We start from the raw sequence: 21,014 nt of genomic DNA, 5'->3' as shown, positions 1-21,014 counted from the left end.
TCTTTTATACAGATGTCAGTTTAAGACAGCTGTCTTTAATGCAGGTAATGAGTTGATTAGGAGTGTCTAACTGGTCTGTGGGAGCCAGAACTCTTAATGGTTCGTAGGGGATCAAATACTTATTTCACTCAACGAAATGCAAATCAATTTATATATTTTATAAAATGTGATTTTTCTGGATTTTCTTTTTGATATTCTATCTCTCACTGTTAAAATAAACCTACCCTTAAAATTATAGACTGTTCATATCTTTGCCAGTGGGCAACTTACAAAATCAGCAAGGGATCAAATAATTATTTCCTCCACATGACACGACCATGGAATGTGCAAAATCGCAGTTTACGGACAGTGTATTAATGTTACAGATTGAAGTGTGAGTTTAGAGTCAGTGGGGGTCTCTGACCTTACTGATGAGGCCAGCTGCAGTGGGGAAAAAGTTGGCCTTGTGGTGTGATGTTTTGGTTCTAATGGACCGCAACCTCCTATCAGAGGGGAGCGATTCGAAAAGTTTGTGTCCAGGGTCAGAGTGGTTGGCCACAATCCTTCCTGGACTCGTACAGGTCCTGAAGAGATGGAAGGTTGCAGCCAGTCGTCCTCTCAGCAGAACGAATGATACACTGCAGTCTGCCCTTGTCCCTGGCAGTGACAGCAGCGTAAAAGATGGTGATGGAGGAGGTGAGGATGGACTCAATGATGGTGGTGTAAAAGTCCAGCATCATTGTCTTTGGCAGATCAAACTTCTTCAACTGCTGCAGGAAGAACATCCTCTGCTGTGCTTTCTTGGTGAGAGAGCGGGTATTTGTCTCCCACTTAAGGTCCTGAGTGACTGTAGTGCCCAGGAAGTGAAAATACTCCACAGAGGTTACTGGGGAGTCAAACAGGGTGAAGGGGGAGGGCAGAGATCCTCCTGGAGTCTACAATCATCTCCACTGTCTTTAGAGCATTTAGCTCCAAGTTGTTCTGCCTGCACCAGGACACCAAATGGTCAATCTCCCACCTGTAGGCAGACTCCTCTTCATCAGAGAGGAGTCCAATGAGGCTGGTGTCGTCTGTGAACTTTTTAGGAGCTTGACAGATTGATGACTGGAGGTGCAGCTATTGGTAGAAGAGTCGAGGAGAAAGGATGCAGCCTTGGGGGGGGGGGGGGATTTGGTGCTGATGGTTTGGGAGTCAGAGACGTGTTTCCCCAGCTTCACGTGTTGCTTCCTGTCAGACAACCGTAGGTGCTAAAGAAGGCAACTGGACTTGCTTGAAATTCTTGAAAAATTAAGAATTTCAAGCAAGTCCAGTTGCCTTCTTTAGTACCTATGGTTTACTATGACCTGGATGACTGAGAACCTTCAGACATATTCCTGTCAGATGGGAAGTCAGTGATCCACCTGCAGGTGGAGTCAGGCACACTCAGTTGGGAGAACTTGTCCTGCAGAAGAGCCGGGATGATCATGTTGAAGGCGGAACTGAAATCCACAAACAGGATCCTAGCATAGGTCCCTGGGGAGTCCAGGTGCTGGAGGATGAAATGAGGAGCCATGTTGACAGCATCGTCTGCAGATCTGTTGGGTCTGGAGGCAAACTGCATGGGGTTTAGGAGAGGGTCAGTGATGGCTTTAAGGTGGTAAAGCACAAGGTGTTCGAAGGATTTCATAACCACAGAAGTCAGGGCGATGGGTCTGTAATCATTTCCAAGAAGAAGAACAACAACTTTATTCATCACATGCTTGTGAAATTCCTCTCTGCATGTAACCCATCTGATGCAGTGAACACACACACATGCACACACAAGTGAGCAATGAGCACACACACACATACCCAGAGCAGTGAGCAGCCATGCTAACAGCACCCGGGGAGCAGTTGGGAGTTAGGTGCCTTGCTCAAGGGCACCTCAGCCCAAGGCCATCCCATATTAAACTAACTGCATGCCTTTGAACTGTGGGGGAAACCGGAGCACCTAGAGAAAACCTACGCAGACATGGGGAGAACATGCAAACTCCACACAGAAAGGCCCCCGCCGGCCGCTGGGCTCAAACCCAGAGCCTTCTTGCTGTGAGGCGACCGTGCTAATCACTTACACCACCGTGCCACCCATGGTGGTGTAATCCTGTGATCCTTGGCTTTTTGGGGACAGGGATAATGGTGGAGGCCTTGAAGCAGGCTGGTACGTGGCACGTCTCCAGTGAGATGTTGAAGATGTCTGTGAACACTGGAGACAGCTGATCAGCAGTGCTTCAGGGTAAATGGTGAGGCTGAGGCCCTGTCCACACGGCAACGGATTCAGGTGAATCTGATAAAATTGTTTATCGTTTCGGCCTGGCGTCCACACGGCACCGGCGTTTTGGGTGCCTAAAATGAAATCTTTTGAGAACGGGTTCCAGAGTGAAAAAATCTGGCAACGGAGCTGTTGCGAAGTCGTCTGGATGAGTAGAACGGATTTGTTTACGATGATGTCACAACCACATGTGCTTCACGCCGGGTAGAAGTGTAACGACCTCGATGCGAGTTGTCAACAAATCCTATAACTTGGTTCATGAAACGCGCTTACAAAATATTTTCACTGTGAATATTTATTGTGTAATGGTGCAAAGTGAGAGAGAGAGTGAGAGAATAGCCATTAGGGCAGAGTCAATCCCGCCAGCAAAAATAGGGAAAAAAAAGGAGCGATCTCACCTCTTCAGATGTTGGTTTAAGTCCGACAATACATTCCTCAAAAAGGGCGTAGAAGAACAAAGTGTCATCAACGTGTAGCATTCAATTTATTCCGGACCATTAAAGAATTCTGGAGGATATCAGAATGTTGGCGTACCGGCTTCCATCTACCCCCGTTCATTCCTCTCTCTCTCCATCTACCCTTGTTCATTCCTCTTTCCGCGTCTCCATTCAAAAAACGAGCATGTGATTTAAAGGGACTATATCCATAGGATAGGGAGTGAGAAAGTGTGCGTGTGACAGGGATGGTCACTGTGCGCATGCACAGTTGTGCGCATGCGTCTACTTCTATTGTTCTGGTGTCTCCGATGGGACCGTCTTACAGCGCATGTAGAGGTGTGGCATGTGTATTGCATCGTTTTCAGCAAGCGTTGCGTTGCCATATGAACCTGATATTTTACTGATCCGTTGCCCATGTGGATGCAATATTTTAAAAAAAATCTCGTTGCCATTGTCGTGTGGATGTAGCCTGAGTCAGGACCTGCTGCTTTGTGGGGGGTTCAGCTTCTTAAAGAGCTTATTGACATCTCTCTCCAGAATGGAGAGAGTTGAGGCTGTGGTGATTGATGGATGGGCCTCAGAGTTGTGAAGTTGTAGAGAGGCCCTGGCAGCAGTAGAGGTGGGGGAGGTGGGAGTGGTGGGCTGGAGCTGTAGTGTGGAGTCATGGGAGTTGTTATCAGGACAGTCCCATTGTCTTTCAAAGTGGCAGAAGAACTCATTCAGTTGGTTGGCCAGGCGCAAGTCATTACGAGTGGGGGGCTGAAGGTTTGTAGTTAGTGATCTGTCTGAGCACTTTCCTGACAGACGTAGAGTCGTTAGCTGAGAACTGGTGTTGAAGTTTCTCAGGCCAAGTTTACATTAGACCGTATCTGTCTCGTTTTCTTCGCGGATGCACTGTCCGTTCACATTAAAACGCCGGGAAACGGGAATCCGCCAGGGCCCACGTATTCAACCCAGTTCGTGTCTGGTCCGGTGCTGTGTAAACATTGAGGATACGCGGATACACTTTGCTGAGCTCTATCTGACGTCGTCATTGGACAACGTCACTGTGACATCCACCTTCCTGATTCACTGGCGTTGGTCATGTGACGCGACTGCTGAAAAACGGCGCGGACTTCCGCCTTGTGTCACCTTTCATTAAAGAGTATAAAAGTATGAAAATACTGCAAATACTGATGCAAATACTGCCCATTGTGTAGTTATGATTGTCTTTAGGCTTGCCATCCTTCCACTTGCAAGTGGTAAGTGACGCGCATGCCCGATATGCACTGGGATCACACACACAGCGGCTCAGTCCCGAATCACTGCTCGTGCACTTCACTCGCACGCTCTGTGAGCTGCGCAGGGCCGGAGTGCGCACCCTCCAGAGGGCACTCGCTGTTCAGGGCGGAGTGATTTGGAGCGCAGGATGCCTGCGGAGCCGAGCCGCTGAGGAGAAATTTACACATTTCAACTTACGTGCCGTCTAATTAGTCATGTGGTTAGCATATCTGTGTATTGGCGTTGCTGTGTGCACGCTAATCGTTTTTAAAAACGTTAATCTGATGAGCCGCTGATACGGTCTAATGTAAACCCCACCTCAGAGTACAGTCGTTTAGCTTCTCTCACCACCTTGCTAAACCCGTTCCTAGACTCTTTAAACTTGTTCCTGTCCCCACTTCTGAACACTTCTTCCTTTTGCAACCTTAGCTGTCTGAGCTTATCTGTGAACCAGGGTTTGTCATTATTGTAACTCACCCTGGTTTGTGATGGAACGTAGCAGTCCTCACAGAAGCTGATGGAGGATGTCACAGCCTCTGTGTACTCATCCAGGCTATTGATAGCAGTCCTGAACACATCCCAGTTTGTACAGTCCAAGCACGCCTGAAGGTTCTCCGTAGCCTCATTGCTCCACATCTTTGAGGTCTTCACTACAGGTTTCCTCAGCTTTAATTTCTGCCTGTATGCAGGAATCAGGTGAACCATGACGTGGGCAGAGTGGCCCACTGCAGGCATTGTTAACTGTAGTGTAGCAGTGATCTAAAATATTCTCCTCTCTGGTCAGGCATTTAATAAACTGTCTGTATTTTGGTAGTTCATACATTACATGGCATTTAGCAGATGCTTTTATCCAGAGTGATGTACAACGAGTGCAAAAGTCAGGTACACGAAGTGCTGAACTTGTAGACAAGAAAGTTCTAGTGGCAACTGTGGTAATATTCTAGTGCCAATACCTAGTGTAATATTCTGTTGAAGTATCAATACTCAAACGGCCAAGGAAACAAACCAACCGTACAAAGTAAAACTAAATAGAGAACTCGAACGGCTAACCCCAGGTTAGACTGTACACAGCCTGGGTTGGTCTCGACTGAAACATGGTTACACAGTGGGCAGGGAAGTAGAAGGATTCACCTGAAAGGATTCTGACTAGCGTTGTTCTTTGTGAAGTGCCCATGCAGTCGTATCAGTTTGGTGTTTGTCCTAATATTTGTGTGTCTGTGGTCTCACACCAAAATGTTCTCATCAGTGGTTTAGAGCTTATTTAGCACTATTCACAACAGTTTCTGTTGTAAGACAACTTAATTTGCCATGGTTGCTAGCCGACACATGCATTGCAGCCTGCTCTGTGGGGAGCGGTTTTGGAAGCAGGGCTCAAGCGTAGAGGAAGAGGGGAACCCAGAAGTTGTACTCATTCAAATTTTCAATCTATGCTCACTCTCTTCTGAATCCTACTGACTGCAGCTTTAATTGTAGTGATCTGAAAAATCCACCTTTATTAAAACAAAACTAAAAAGAGGTTTTTGATCCCCTTTGGCAGCAAAAACAGACAACTCCAACATTTTTTTTCCTTTCCTTCTCAAAAAACAGACAAGTCCAAATCTAGTATATGACTGGATTAGGTTTCTTTTTACACCCAACCTGCAATACAGTTACCTGTTCATTGAGATCATCAAAGTTTTCCATGTTTTATTGCATTATTTGGTGAAAATAAATGCCAATTTAGCGAGCAAACCAAGAAAGGTCAACAAATCATGGGCACAGCCATGACTGATGATGTCACTAGTTTTGGAGCGCTGATTTGCTGAAACGGAGTTGTTAGTATCTGTGAAAAATGAGATATGGCAGATATCAGTTTCTGAAATGAAATCACGAATAAAATGGGATTTTACAATGGAGATGTTTGGTTTTGCAGAAACCCCCTACCCAAACCTGCTGAACAGAAAGATGGCACCACAAATGATCCATTGATGATATTGGTTCATTTTTTTCCAGGTTGTCGCTTATCAGGTTTTGTGCTTCAACTATTCAAAAAAAAAAAAATCTCAAATAGCCATGAACATGGGTTTAATCTGGTAAACAAAATGTACTACAGGTTCACTATATTTAAAAAATAAATAAATATATATAATTTTTAGCGAATAAGAAAAGTGTGTCTCCTGGGGACCTGGGAAATGATAGAGCTCTGTAGAAGAAATAGAGCTCCAAAGTTGGTTAAAATGACTGTTTTCCACAGCCTTTGGTGTTGTTTGAAAGCTACTGAAGAGCTCTATTTAACTGTAATGTGGTCGGATAACCATATGACAGTATGATAGACATATCATGCAATCATACTTGAAGACATTTCTATGACATGCAGTCTTTAGTTTTGCTTAGTGCCAGCAAAATAGTAGTGTTGCTTAAAAAAAAAAAAGGTTGTTCAATAATATATCTACAAAAGGAAAAAAAATATCCTACACCTATAAAGAGGTTTTTTGGGGGGGGGAAGAGTCCTGTGCAGCCTTTTACAGTTTTCCAATTTGAAAAATGTTAACATAAATGTTAACTTGCCATTTACAGGATCTTCAAAGTACCAACCTCATTGAGGTCTGTATGGCTCTGACTGTTGTAAGTCAGATATTTCCCAAAGACATGATACCATCCATTCTGCCCTTGGTAGAAGAGAAGCTGTCTCATCAAAAGTAAGATCCAGAAATAATCAAATCCATTTGCTCGAATGAAAAGTGTATTTCTTGCTCATGTTCGTTATTTGGTCTGCTTGTTTTTTAGGGAAATTATTAGACGGAAAGCGGTGCTTGCTTTATACAAGTTCTACCTGATCGCGCCAAATCAAGTGCAGCATATTCACAGCAAGTTTCGGAAAGCCTTGTGTGACAAAGATCCTGGAGTCATGATGTCCTCTTTACACATTTACCTACGGATGATTAAGGTTTTCACTTCTTCACAGGATTTCCTTCCTCTGTCCATATGAATAAAAACACTTGGCTGCATTTGATGTAACTTTTCCTTGAGAATATAAAGAGTCACTTCTTCTGTATGTTAGGCAACAGTTTGCTCCTCACTGTGCTGTGTCCTGTTTACTGCAGTAAGAGTGACCCATTACTTCTGTCTTGTTATCAGGAGAACCCTGACAATTATAAGGAGCTGACAAGCAGCTTTGTAACCATCTTGAGGCAGGTGGTTGGAGGGAAGCTACCAGTGGACTTTAACTACCACAGCGTCCCTGCACCATGGCTGCAGATCCAACTTCTCCGCATCCTGTCTCTGCTGGGTAAAGAGGACCAGAGGTACACACTGGAGCTACAACACCGTCTAAACACAATACTGATCTTCATTATCTTCTATAAAAGATAATTATCACCTCTATACCACAGCACTGTTGAAATCTTGATTCTGATTGGCCAGAAAATGTTGGCTCTGACTGTAGTTCCAGCTGAAAGGTGAATCACAGGTTTATATTAATGTGCTGATTCTCGCGTTATCATTTCTATCGTAACAACAGGGACTGGTGAAAGTTCCACATAAGCACCGCATATCCAGATTACAAATGTGTCATTGCTGTTATTGCTTGCTGAGCATTTTTGGAAGGAGTCTCCAGTGCCAGTGCTGAGGGTTTTCTGTTATCTTGGTAACATGACCAGCTGCTTGTTTTAATCTTAAATTATTTTTTAAAATATTAACTTTAAAAGAGAGGAAACGGAATGACTGACTGTCAAAACAGTGCCTCACCAGCCACTCTGTTTTTTATCGTTGTTTAATTGTTAGTGTTGGCAAAGTGCTGTGGTGGTGTCTTCTTCTTAGTGTTCTGCCTTTGGGCAGATCTTCCTACAGGTTTGACAGCCTTCATTCTTCTTTATCCTCTGCCATTCTTTTTATCCCCTGCCATGAGGTGCGCAGGGAAATATAGGAATGGAGTTCGTCCGTCCATCTGTTTCAATCTGGACAAGTTTTCTCAGAAAGTACATAAGCTACATCAATGAAACTTTGCATGCTCATATTACTGGTCATGATTTAAGTTGAGTTCGAAAATAATTTAAGAGATGATATTATTTTCAGAGTTATGGCCCTTCATTTCTGTTCTTGGACTTTGTACAAATGGACTCAAGCTGGACAAGTTTTCTCAGAAACTACATAAGCTACATCAATGAAACTTTGTGTGCTCGTATTACTGAAAAAAGCTGGGTAGCGTTTTTATAAAGGTGTCGTAGCACTTATGATATCATAAGTCAATATTAAAGCAATGGGCTTATAAGGGCGTAAGCGTTAAGAGGTCTTCATAAAATGCTCATGGCAGGGGATAGTGATGACCATGTCTTCTTGTTAATTCTCCATATGGTCTTCCTCCTCCCAAGTTGCCTATTAGTGTAGATTTAGATTTATTAACTTTGCCATAGCAAGATACATATATGTTATTTACCAGCTGGGAGGTCTGTATCGTGAAATACTGTGACCGAGGTCTTGAAAGTACTGAGTGAGGCCCTCTGGGCCGAGGTCAGTATGGTCACGGTATTTCACCATACGGACCAGCCTTAAGCTGGTAAATTTTATATATATATATATATATATATATATATATATATATATATATATATATTTTTTTTTTTTTTACCAATTTCTAACAGAAAACGAGAGCGCCCAAAAGGGAAAACCGAGCCGAGCCGCCATTTTGAATCCTCATTCACGGCTTCCTCCTTGGTATACAAGTGCACTTCCATGGCAGGAAAAACTACATTTTGCCGCCTATGTCGTCCCCTATTTATACAAAATTGAGTCACTCAGGATTCAGCCATATTTTTGCTTGGTGTTTTTGCTCGACCAAAGTTATACAGTATTATGACCTTTTATATTGCATTAATAAAGCCATTTGGTGAAACTTTGAAGAAGAGATTGTACTGTTTTAAAGTTTTTACCGAGCGTAATATTATGTATTAGGATAACATGGTCCAAAATGGGCCTCATTAACTAATGAGATCAAACTGTTAGCAAGTTAGAGGTTTTTATCTTTCTCCTGAAATGTTTTCTTTTATTTCTTCTTCCTCAGGGTAGTAAAACTCGCTTTCGCTGTGAACACTGTCGTTATCGCTATCCATGCTGTAAAATTAATGCTATTTTGAATCCTCATTCACGGCTGTAATGCAAATGGCTTCCTCCTTGGTATACAAGTGCACTTCCATGGCAGGAAAAAAACTACATTTTGCCGCCTATGTAGTCCCCTATTTATACAAATAGGAGTCATTCAGGATTCAGCCATGTTTTTGCTCGGCGTTAGCAAATTACAGTTTTTATCTTTCTCCTGAAATGTTTTCTTTTATTTCTTCTTCCTCAGGGTAGTAAAACTCGCTTTCGCTGTGAACACTGTCGTTATCGCTATCCATGCTGTAAAATTAATGCTATTCTCCTGAGAAATGCTCCCAAAAATTTATAAGATTTTTGATACTTATAAATAAATCTTATAAAAAAAAGATAAATGTTGACAAAAAATGCTACTATCTTTGTTGTTGTTGTGAATGAGCGAGTCGCCAGAGGTCTGTAACCGGGGTCCGTACCGTAGGATATGGACCCGCTTGCCAGCCAATCAGAGCGCAGGATTTGGACCGTGAAATAAATAAATAAATAAATAAATAAATAAATATATATATATATATATAATGTATGTATGTACATACATTGTGGCTGGGAAACCACTACAGCTTGCACCAATTACAGTGGCCCCATTGTACTGAACCTGCATGTCTTTGAACTGTGGGGGAAACCTGAGCACCCGGAGGAAACCCACACAGACACAGGGAGAACATGCAAACTCATGTTCGTCTTCTTCTCATGTTCAAACTAGCTCCTCTTCTTCCTCTTTTCCTTTCTAGTTTTCCTTCTGTTACTGTCCGATATAAACTGTCCCCTCTCAATACATGTCCTAGCCACTTCTTTCTCCTATTTTTAGTGTTTTCAGCAATTCTCTTTCAACTCCAAGTTCTTGCAGTATGCTTTCATTTGTTCTTTTTATCTCCCATGTAATCCTTAACATTCTCCTCCATAACCACATTTCCAATGCACCTAGCGTATCTTCTTCTTTCTTCCGTAGTGTCCATGTCTCTGATCTGTATAAGGCGACAGTCCAGACCAAGCATTTTATGTCTGATTCTTCATTCTTTTGGTCAACTTTTAGATGTTAACACCCTCTTGTTCCTTTCATATGCAGATTTAGCCATTGCAATTCTAGTTTTCACTTCTTTCTGAGTTGTTCCAGCTGCTGATATCAAACTTCCTAGATATGTGAAGTGCACTACTTTTCCAGCCTCTCATTTTCCAAAGTTATATTCAAAGGTTTTCCTTTCTTCCTACTTATGCACTGTACCTTTTTGTTTTTCAAACATTGGTCTTCATTCCCATATCCTTTGCTTTCTCGTTAAGTTCGTTGATCATTCTGCTCAATCCTTCCTCTGTGTTGTTTACTATTGCCTTATCGTCTGCAAGCATGATTGAGTTCACGTAATTTCCACCAACTTTCATACCGGTGTCCAAATATCCCAAGGAATTTTTCATGAACGTTTCAGCATTTATATAAAATAATAATGAGGATAGCAGAGGTGGACAGTAACAAAATACATTTACTTGAGTACTGTACTTAAGTACACTTTTGAGTATCCTGTATCTTACTTGAGTATTTATTTTTTGGAAACTTATGACTTTAACTTCACTACATTTGAAAGACAAATATCGTACTTTTCACTCCACTACATTTCTGTCAAGGTCCTCGTTACTCGTTACTATGAAGCAGCTTTGAAAGTGGAAGTTTTTTTCTTTTCTTTTCTAAAACGTGATTGTTTTTTTCGCAGGTGACACTGAGACAGTCTATCAGTAATCACTAGGGTCACATCACGTCTATAGACTGGATAAAATCAAGTTCAATGATTTCTCAGCAGCGTTATTTGAACACGATCAGTTGATGGCCGAATGGAAGGAGGCGGTTCTTCTGGGGAATGCACGCACTCATGGCTTTACCTAGAACCCATGTTTCAGTTTTCTGAAAGGATTAAAGATTCGTTTCATTTTAATTGTTTGCTTTGTTTGCCAAAAACGAACCACATCACAGCCTACAAAAACTCGCCATCCAACCTGCGGAAGCATGTTGAGGTATATAAACGTTTTATTCCAAGAGAGAGCTTGCAATGAAGTTGTCTGTGCTTTTAGAGCTAGCGATAACGTTGCAATAGCGACACAGTCTGGTTAGTCAAATGACTTTCTATGGATTTGCCCACCAAGTTGCCATCGCCTTGTCCACAGCTAACGATAACACACAGCCAGTTAACTTGCACGCTGTTAGTTAGCATGTAAAAACGGAGTTATGCTAACATGAATAATGCTAACTTATCTGAAGTGCTTTCAGAACTGTTTTAGCATAATCTTGACAAATAAACAGAATGTAGAAATCTTTCTTTTCTATGATTTCGAATTTGAAGAGTTTGCTAGCATGTCAGGTGGAGTTTCACTGACTAGCTAGCTTAACGTTAAACCACCATGATGCACAGCATGCGTTCATTTTGTGAATTCACATTTCTGTCTTTGGTAACGGTGTTAGGTTTTGTAAGTGTTGTGGCAATAATACAACAATGTGTTGACAGAAAATGTACTTTTAATACTTAAGTATTTTTAAAAGCAAGTACTTCAGTACTTTAAGTAAAAATGTGACTGGACAACTTTCACTTGTATCAGAGTAACATTTGACCAGTGGGATCTGTACTTTGACTTAAGTAATGAAGTTGGGGACTTTGTCCACCTCTGGAGGGTAGAGGACATGCTTGCCTAACTCCTCTTCCGATGGCGCCTGGCTGTGATGATTCATCTAATACCCGTATGCACACTGTTTGATTGCAGTACAGATTTTTAATCAGCCTTCTATCTTGGGCGGCACGGTGGTGTAGTGGTTAGCGCTGTCGCCTCACAGCAAGAAGGTCCGGGTTCGAGCCCCGTGGCCGGCGAGGGCCTTTCTGTGTGGAGTTTGCATGTTCTCACCATGTCTGCATGGGTTTCCTACGGGTGCTCCGGTTTCCCCCACAGTCCAAAGACATGCGGTTAGGTTAATATGGGACGGCCTTGGGCTGAGGTGCCCTTGAACGAGGCACCTAATTCCCGACTGCTCCCCGGGCGCTGTTAGCATGGCTGCCCACTGCTCTGGGTATGTGTGTGTGCTCATTGCTCACGTGTGTGCGCACTCGTGTGTGTTCACTGCTTCAGATGGGTTAAATGCAAAGAGGAATTTCACAAGTGTGTGATGAATAAAGCTCTTTCTTTCTCCAGTCCACTCCAGTGATTTGTAGAATTTGAATCATGATTGTCCAGTTCACTCTATCAAATGGTTTTTCGAGGTCTTCATAACAAACATACATTTCAAGATTATAATCCATTACTTTTTCTGACAGCGTGCTCATTGTCCTGTTTGCTTCTCTTGTACCTCGGCCATTCCTGAATCCAAACCGATCTTCTCCCAAGTAATGAATGAATGAATGAACCCTTTATTGTCACTGTTACCAGTGAAATTGACCATCAACCTGTCCTTACAAAGGGGGAACAGGACAGGAAGACAGGGATAAAAGAAAAAGAAACACAGTAGTAACATGAGGAAAGATGAGGAAAAAAAGAACCCCCCCCCCCACTATGCTCCTATCAGGAGTACAGTGTGGGAGCATTTAAAAACCTCCGCACAAGCACACAATAACACAAGTACACTTTAAAACATGGGACTTGAGGGGGGGGAAGGGGGGAAGGAAGGGGCAATTGGGTGGGGGGGAAGGGGTAAGGGGGTAGGAGGGGAGGGGAGGAGAGGAGGTAGAGGTAACCCAGTGCAAGCAAGCAGCCATCCGCTCCTGCAGCCATGCAAGCGGCGCTGGTCACGCACCCGCTTGTCACACTGGGGGTGAAAAACGGCGACCGCGGAAAATTAGGGAAGGAATGCGAAGAATGCGAGAGTGTCTCCCAGCAGTGACCTTCTGGGGGAAATGTTTTCCCAGCAACGGCCTTGATCGAGGCCGGTGCTGTTCAGGGAGCCGAATGTCGATAAGATAGAGATTGTTTGGTCTTTCGAACAGATGCAGTCTTTACACGTCCACACCACTCATCCATATCTGTCCATTTCTGTTCAATTCAATTCCATTTGGTCTCCTAAATACTTATTCCTTGCAAAGTTGAAAGCGTCTCCAAGATGACAACCATGTTGTGGTTCAAGTTCTGCGCACAGTCTGAGTGCCGACAGCTTTGCCCACCGCTCAATCATATCGGGCAGCTTTGTGGGGCTTTGAACAGCTGTCACCATTGTCTGATTTCCTCGATATACCAGGGCAATGCCTAATCCAATAAGCAAAAGTCTGGTAATCATGGTTCCGAATAGGTAGATATCTCCAATGTCCTCCACAGACGTTCCGGCAGGACAGGTGGGTTCCCCCGAACCCAGAAACTGTGTCAATTTCGTTAGGAGACCAGTTTATCAAATCCATGCTTTTTTTAGTTTAGAAATTCAATGCGGAGAGAGTCTCAAAAAAAAAAGTATAGGCAGACGAGACGAAACAAAGAGCACAAGCAGGAAAAAAAGGAGAGGAGAGCAGAGAAATGCGACCGCCTTCCGTGAGAGCACAGAGAAGTACCCTTCAGCAACTTAATTTAGGCACCTTGTCAATATTTTTAGTACTATCTTAGATAAGACTTATCGTTCTGTGTTCTGAGCATTTGGTTGTGTTTGGTTTCTTTGGGATTGGGATCATTATTAATTACATGGCTGTGGTGTAAGAGGAATAAAACACATTGGGACATGGTGTTATTGAAAAATAATCACACCACACCTCCCTGTCCTTGATTATTTATGGAATAACACACGACAGACCATGTAGTTATATAAAAATAATGCACGCTGGGGTGGTGTGATGTGGGATCGCGCAAAGCGGAGTATAACTGCACATCAGCAGTGTATTATTCTATTTATACCACAGCGATTTGCCAAGGATTACAGTATTTAATTTATTAATGAAGGACACAACATGCATTTTTAATGGTTTATACTTAGATTTAATGTTATGGAATGTCCGAAAGGTAAGAGAGTCCCTGTTATCGCTTATGTTATAGTAGTGCTAAACAGTCATTCATTCACAAGCTTTCTCTCCTTTTTTTTTCTCTCTCTTTGTCTCTGACAAACTGTGCAAAGCACCGTGACTGTTACAAAGTGCTGAAACTCACAATTCTGTCCGTAGATGTTAAATAAATGTCTCCTAACAAAAAAAACTCCTCCACCACGCCAGTGATTGTACATTTTACTTTGTTAAACAAAACTTTTTTTTTTTTTTATCTGTAAATTATTAGTCTTAGATTATGTTGAGCGTCCGCCGTACAAGTCCCTGTGTATGAGCCGTTCCTATAGAAACAATAATACATCAGAATAAGCACATTAATATTAAACTACTGCTGCAGGTTAATTGTGGTCTGATCCGTGCTATTATATAAAAATACTGCACACCTTCTGACCGGTCAGAGAATTTAACCACACTGTGGAATAATTTTCAATAACAGCACATTGTGTTATGTTTTATTCCTTCCACACTGGACTTTATAATGATACTTCCAATCTGTTCATTTTCAAGTTGAGCTTGATGCTTAATTCAGCTTTTCACGCTCCTAGCACAAGTGAGCTGATGTATGAGGTCTTAGATGAGTCTCTGCGCCGAGCAGAAATGAACCACAACGTTACGTATGGTGAGTTTTCCTCAGAATGAATATTATGTTGTAAATTATCGTTGACATGCCTTACTCTGACTGATTTTGATTATTTCTTTTTTTTTCCCCCAGCAATTCTGTATGAGTGTGTGAAGGCAATCTATACAGTATACCCTAAAGCCGAGCTGCTGGAAAAGGCAGCTAGATGCATTGGAAACTTTGTGCTGTCTCCGAAGATCAACCTGAAGTACTTGGGTAAAGTATATACGCCCTGTCCTGCCCAAGCTTCTCATCTCATTCTCTCAGGAGCTGCTAGAAACATCCAAACCACGCACTGAGAAATGTTCTGATTTTTTCTCTCTCTCTCTCTCTCTCTCTCTCTCTCTCCCCTACAGGGTTGAAAGCTTTAACATATGTGGTTCAGTATGATGCCAACCTTGCTCTGCAGCACCAGATGACTATTATTGAATGCTTGGATCACTCGGATCTCATCATCAAGAGAGAGGTGAGGAGGTGAATCTGCTTTGGCTTTGATCTTTTTTTCCAGTAAAACCAAACCTTGGATTAAATGCTTACATTTGGGGTTATGGTAAAACAAAAAACTCAAAACACAAACTCTCATTTTATTCAAGCAACGTAACACTTGTATGACCTCTTCTTTTAGAGAAAACACACACAGATAAGCTCACGGATAAAGAATTAGTTTCCTGCACTAATACGAAAGGCTTACCGTATGAAGACGTCAGAAGGTGAAAGACTAGCGTTGTATCCGATCTGTCGAATGAATACCTACTGAATTTGTGCATCACAGCTGATAGTTCAACAGCTCTAGAAACTTTTGTTTAGGTTTGTTTGGGACAGCAGGTGAAACACCTACAAATTTTAGCAGCTAAAATTTGCAAAGGGGCGGCACGGTGGTGTAGTGGTTAGCGCTGTCGCCTCACAGCAAGAAGGTCCGGGTTCGAGCCCCGTGGCCGGCGAGGGCCTTTCTGTGTGGAGTTTGCATGTTCTCCCCGTGTCCGCGTGGGTTTCCTCCGGGTGCTCCGGTTTCCCCCACAGTCCAAAGACATGCAGGTTAGGTTAACTGGTGGCTCTAAATTGACCATAGGTGTGAATGTGAATGGTTGTTTGTCTCTATGCGTCAGCCCTGCAATGACCTGGCGACTTGACCAAGGATCGGCTACAGCTTGCCTGTGACCCTGCACAGGATAAGTGGTTATGTATGATGGATGGATGGACGGACGGACAGTTGCATGCAATTGCAATGATCTGGATAAGTAACTGATATGAATGAATAGAGAAGGATTATCTTTTAATTCTTAACCATTAGTGATTTAATGTATGGCTAAATAATACAATTTGGAGTGAACATGTTTTAGTTAGCAGTGGGGCTTCATGTTACAACTTTTGACTAACACGTCAAAGCCCAAACATATGAGACACAGCTATTTTGACCAGGTATATTCTGTTAATGTGTCATTCAACTTTGTTTTTGTTATCTCACTCTTTTTTTTTAATTTAAATAAGCCATGTTTTGAGTAACAGAAAAATCTCTAAAAGCATAGGCCCCTTTCTGACCTAATTGAGCTAGTCTGATTTGATCTGATGAGCTTCATTCATCTGAGTTTGCTTATTCATTTACTTATTTTCATGACTTTGTCCCAAATTTAGTCCTGGCCATTTCCTACCCTCCAGTAATCTATCACGGAACAGTAATCAGGGAGAGTGAAGGCTATCATGGTCTGAGGCATGTGAAGCCACCTGACCTTTGTTGAGCTGCTGTTCATACAAAATCCGGTTGCAGCGGCGTAATACACTTTGAAGAAAGTGCTATCTTCCTCTTCTAAATGAATGAGCCCACAGACACCCGTGACTGGCTAGTGTCGCTGTGATTGATAGAGTATGCTCCCCCTCCCTCCCTCCCTCCCTCTCTCCCTCTCTGAAAGTATGGCCAGTTTTGCTCTCTTGCCCTCCTGGCTACGGATCAATGTGGAATCATTGCCATTTGAACTCGTGATCTCTGGAATTTTTTTTTTCTTGTATACACTACCGTTCAAAAGTTTGGGGTCACCCAGACAATTTTGTGTTTTCCATGAAAAGTCACACTTTTATTTACCACCATAAGTCGTAAAATGAATAGAAAATATAGTCAAGACATTTTTCTGGCCATTTTGAGCATTTAATCGACCCCACAAATGTGATGCTCCAGAAACTCAATCTGCTCAAAGGAAGGTCAGTTTTATAGCTTCTCTAAAGAGCTCAACTGTTTTCAGCTGTGCTAACATGATTGTACAAGGGTTTTCTAATCATCCATTAGCCTTCTGAGGCAATGAGCAAACACATTGTACCATTAGAACACTGGAGTGAGAGTTGCTGGAAATGGGCCTCTATACACCTATGGAGATATTGCACCAAAAACCAGCAGCTAGAATAGTCATTTACCACATTAGCAATGTATAGAGTGGATTTCTGATTAGTTTAAAGTGATCTTCATTGAAAAGAACAGTGCTTTTCTTTCAAAAATAAGGACATTTCAAAGTGACCCCAAACTTTTGAACAGTAGTGTATATTGTGCAATTGTGAACAATAGTCAATTCAGGTATCTACTGACAAAAATACTCCTATATAGGCCAATCAAATTGGTTTGCTGCTACGTATGATGATGGGATGATACAGTCAATGCTATAAATGCTTGAGATTAGATAAGCTACAAGAAAAGAAGAGCTGTTGGTCTTTTTGTTCTTTTTTTCATGTTTATTGACTATGCTACAGAGATTTTTCAAGTACTTAATTATCCGCTGTACTTAAAGTCCTTGGAATAAGTACTTAGTAATTGGGTCAACATCTGAAACATCACCTGCCAGTTGATGTCTGCTGTCCTGGAATTGTGCATCTCAAGACACACACAGGATCTTTGGCTAACAAAATTCGAGGCTGATATTAATGCAAGGCCAGGGGTTTCCTTGTATTAGAGAAGAAATGACACATGCAACAATTTTTTTTTTTTTTGGTCTGGGGAAGTTAATATTAGTGATTTTTATGAAGAATAGTTATATATTTTCAGCCTTTGATCATGACGACCCCATGTCTTTCTCTCAATACCAGCCCAAATCAATGAGCATTTATTAAAAGTAGCACCATAAGTTAATTTTTCTTTTCTTTTCTTTTCTCAAAGTCACTAGAATTGGTTATATTTTGAGACTGCTTTCTTTAGAATGTCCTTTATTATACAGCTAGAATCAAAAGCACTCAAGCTCATTTACTCTCTCTTCCTCCTTCTCTTTTCTTTCCTTCAGACCTTAGAGCTGCTCTTCAGGATCACGAACGCTCAGAACGTCACTGTGATTGTGGAGAAAATGTTGGGATTCCTCCGGCTTTGTAACGATAACTACACCATCATTGACCTCGTAGGAAAAGTGGCCGAGTTGGCTGAAAAATATCCTTTCATCGTTTCAAGAAGTTCCCTTCCATATGTAGATGAAAGATTATTTTTGAAAGATTAAGTTATTCTATAGTTTGGAGTACATTTCACATCAAGAAAAAAGTACAAAAACAATGTTTGTTCTCAATAGAACAATCAGTCGTTCAAGATGGTGTATTCCTTCAGTGTACCATATCCACTAGCTGCAAAGCTGAAACATTAAACATTTTTTTTTATATATAGAGGAAAGGACGTTTTCACTACAGTTTTTCAGCTATACTACGGACAAACTAGAGGTCATTAGTCATTTGATTAAATCCTGCTCTTAACATAAAATGCAGTTTTTAAGGGCTCTTGAGTCTGTTCTGCCATGTATACAATGTTTTAAAATTTATTTTAAGAGTGAGTAAAACTACCATACAAATTGTTTATTATTATTATTATTATTATCTCACATGGCCATAGGCCGGTGAGCTATTGCCATCACACTGTCCGTCCGTCCGTCCATCCAGAATTTGCAAAAATTGCTACTCATGAAAAGCAACTTGGCTCATTATAACCAAGTCTGGTTTCTCATGGTACGGCCGTGTGAGCTACTGCCAGTGTGGGGCAATAAGGCCGAACGGGCAGACATTGTCCGGTTATTTTCGCATTTGTCTGTCTGTGTCTCAAAAGCGTCAAACCGGATGGCTCATGAAAAATTATAAAGGTATGGGTCTAATCTACTTCCAATTTTCTTCCAAATGTTGCACTGGGCGAATACGTTATGTCGTAACACAGCTTGTGATTGGCCGATCACAGACCCTCTCGATGAATAACAAGTCGCCGCTCATCAGCAAGTAGGAGTGCATTCTGGCATGATGCCACGCGACACTGTTATCAGCTGGGTAGTTATACCACTAACGTTAAAAGAAAATAGACTACTACAGGTTTTGGACCCTGACAAAGAGTGTTTTCGGCGAATACATACATATTATGTATGTATGTGCACTCCACTGCAACAACTCTTAACAGATTCCTTCGGGGTGCCAGTAATTTGGCACTTACAAGGAAAAATATTCAATGGTTCTTTTAATTAGAACAAATAGTTTCTCCTATTGCTTGAGTGGAAAACATATTTCTTTTAAGAACGTTGCCAATACTTTTAGAGGACACTGTATAAATGTACTAGAAGTACTATAGCTTAGTTTGTATACAAGGTGATGTATGGGACTATATACTGTAGGTTGCATATGTTCCTATAAAAGCTTTGTACATTTGCTCCAGACAGCGAGTGGTTTGTTCAGACTATGAACGCAGTGTTCTCTCTCGGTGGTGACCTCATGCAACCAGATGTTCCCAACAACTTCCTCAGGCTGCTTGCAGAGGGTAAAACTGCATGCAGTAAACTTTTAGCAGTTCATTTCTTTCAGGTTGGGAATAGAACAGCGTGAAAAGCGATCCGATTTGACTTTGGTAGGTGTGTGTTTCAGGTTCAGATGTGGAGGAGGATGACCGGCAGCTCAGGCTCTATGCAGTGGACTCGTATATGGCAGTGCTGAAGGGCGATTGTTCTCACCTGCCCCAGTGCTTCCTACAAGTCATCAGCTGGGTGGGTACACACACACACACACACACGTCTTACTATCCTTCTGAGGACCTTACATTGACATGATTATTAATGTAGTTAATTAATGCTATGCCTGCACTTAACCCTAACCTCGGTAATGAAAAGCAAATATTTTGACTCTTAACAACAGCAGCAACAACAACACTTTCCTTGTAGGGCCCATCCCAATGTCCCCATAAGGTCAAAATTATCAGATTTTGCTGTCCTTGTGGGGACATTCACGTACGTTTACTTTTGGAAATGACATAATCTTCTTTCGGCTGCTCCCGTTAGGGGTTACCGTAGCAGATCATCCAGAACTGTATATTTGATTTGGCATTGGTTTTACACCGCATGCCTTTCCTGACACAACCTTCCCCAATCTATCCAGGCTTGGGACCAGTACTAAGTATACACTGGCTTTTGCAACCCCAGTGGCTGGGTATTTTTCCCTAATCTGCATGTTTTTGGACTGTGGGGGAAACCGAAGCACCCGGAGGAAACCCACGCAGACACGGGGAGAACATGCAAACTCCACACAGAAAGGCCCCTGTTAGCCATCAAGTTCGAACCCGGAACCTTCTTGCTGTGAGGCAACAGTGCTAACCACTGCACCACCGTGCTGGCTCTGGAAATTGCATGATGCCACTTTTTATTTTCTGATACTGAAACCTTTGAATGTCAGCAGATATCAATATCCTCCCAATATTTTTACTTAGAAAAAATAAACTACTAAAACTATTTTGTGATTTTAACTGAAGTAAAAAAAAAAGGTGCTAAAACATGACTAACATAAAGCTGCAGCATTTTTTTTTAGTTAAACTCTTTCATACAAATATCACAAAAAGTATTAAGTATAAATATAATAAAATCAGTCCTAACAACAACAACCCCCTCCCCCCCAATCAAGTCTCTTTATATGTAAACATTTCCAAAAAAATGTTGGAGGTGGTTCGGAAACCTTGTTAGGATGCCCCCTGGACGGCTCCCAATGGAGGTTTTCTGGGCATGCCCCACCAGGAGGAGAGACCCTGGGGCAGACCCAGGCCACGCTGGAGAGATTATATCTCTCGGCTGGCCTGGGAACGCCTTGGTATTCCTCTGGAAGAGCTGGTGGAGGTGGCCGGGGAGACGGAAGTCTGGGCTGCTCTGCTTAGGCTGCTACCCCCGCGACCTGGATCCGGATAAGCGGTAGAAGATGGATGGATGGATGGATGGATGGATGGATGGAAATAGCTCACTGGTCAGGTGTCCACATCTTTTTGGATTTATAAAAGGGTTCCTGGGTGGAGGGCAGTCCCTAGTATGGGTTTATATTTTTGCAAATATTGCAGATTATGATGGATGTGG

The 21,014-nt window shown here is 42.2% G+C and overlaps 1 protein-coding gene across 1 annotated transcript in view; it reads left to right on the top strand.

Annotated features, from left to right (window-relative positions):
- Window positions 1-21,014, top strand: part of ap4e1 (adaptor related protein complex 4 subunit epsilon 1) — a 45,271-nt gene that overhangs the window by 4,623 nt on the left and 19,634 nt on the right. Inside the window, exons 5-13 of the mRNA XM_060914477.1 lie at window positions 6,520-6,641; window positions 6,730-6,889; window positions 7,081-7,247; window positions 14,621-14,694; window positions 14,788-14,910; window positions 15,051-15,160; window positions 17,952-18,093; window positions 19,334-19,444; window positions 19,549-19,667. Of these exons, the coding sequence (XP_060770460.1) occupies window positions 6,520-6,641; window positions 6,730-6,889; window positions 7,081-7,247; window positions 14,621-14,694; window positions 14,788-14,910; window positions 15,051-15,160; window positions 17,952-18,093; window positions 19,334-19,444; window positions 19,549-19,667 (1,128 nt within the window). The remainder of the gene's footprint in view (window positions 1-6,519; window positions 6,642-6,729; window positions 6,890-7,080; window positions 7,248-14,620; window positions 14,695-14,787; window positions 14,911-15,050; window positions 15,161-17,951; window positions 18,094-19,333; window positions 19,445-19,548; window positions 19,668-21,014) is intronic.

Source organism: Neoarius graeffei, chromosome 2, assembly GCF_027579695.1.
Source record: "Neoarius graeffei isolate fNeoGra1 chromosome 2, fNeoGra1.pri, whole genome shotgun sequence".
NCBI classification, from domain to species: Eukaryota; Metazoa; Chordata; class Actinopteri; order Siluriformes; family Ariidae; genus Neoarius; species Neoarius graeffei.
This window is presented reverse-complemented; position numbering and strand designations above follow the sequence as displayed.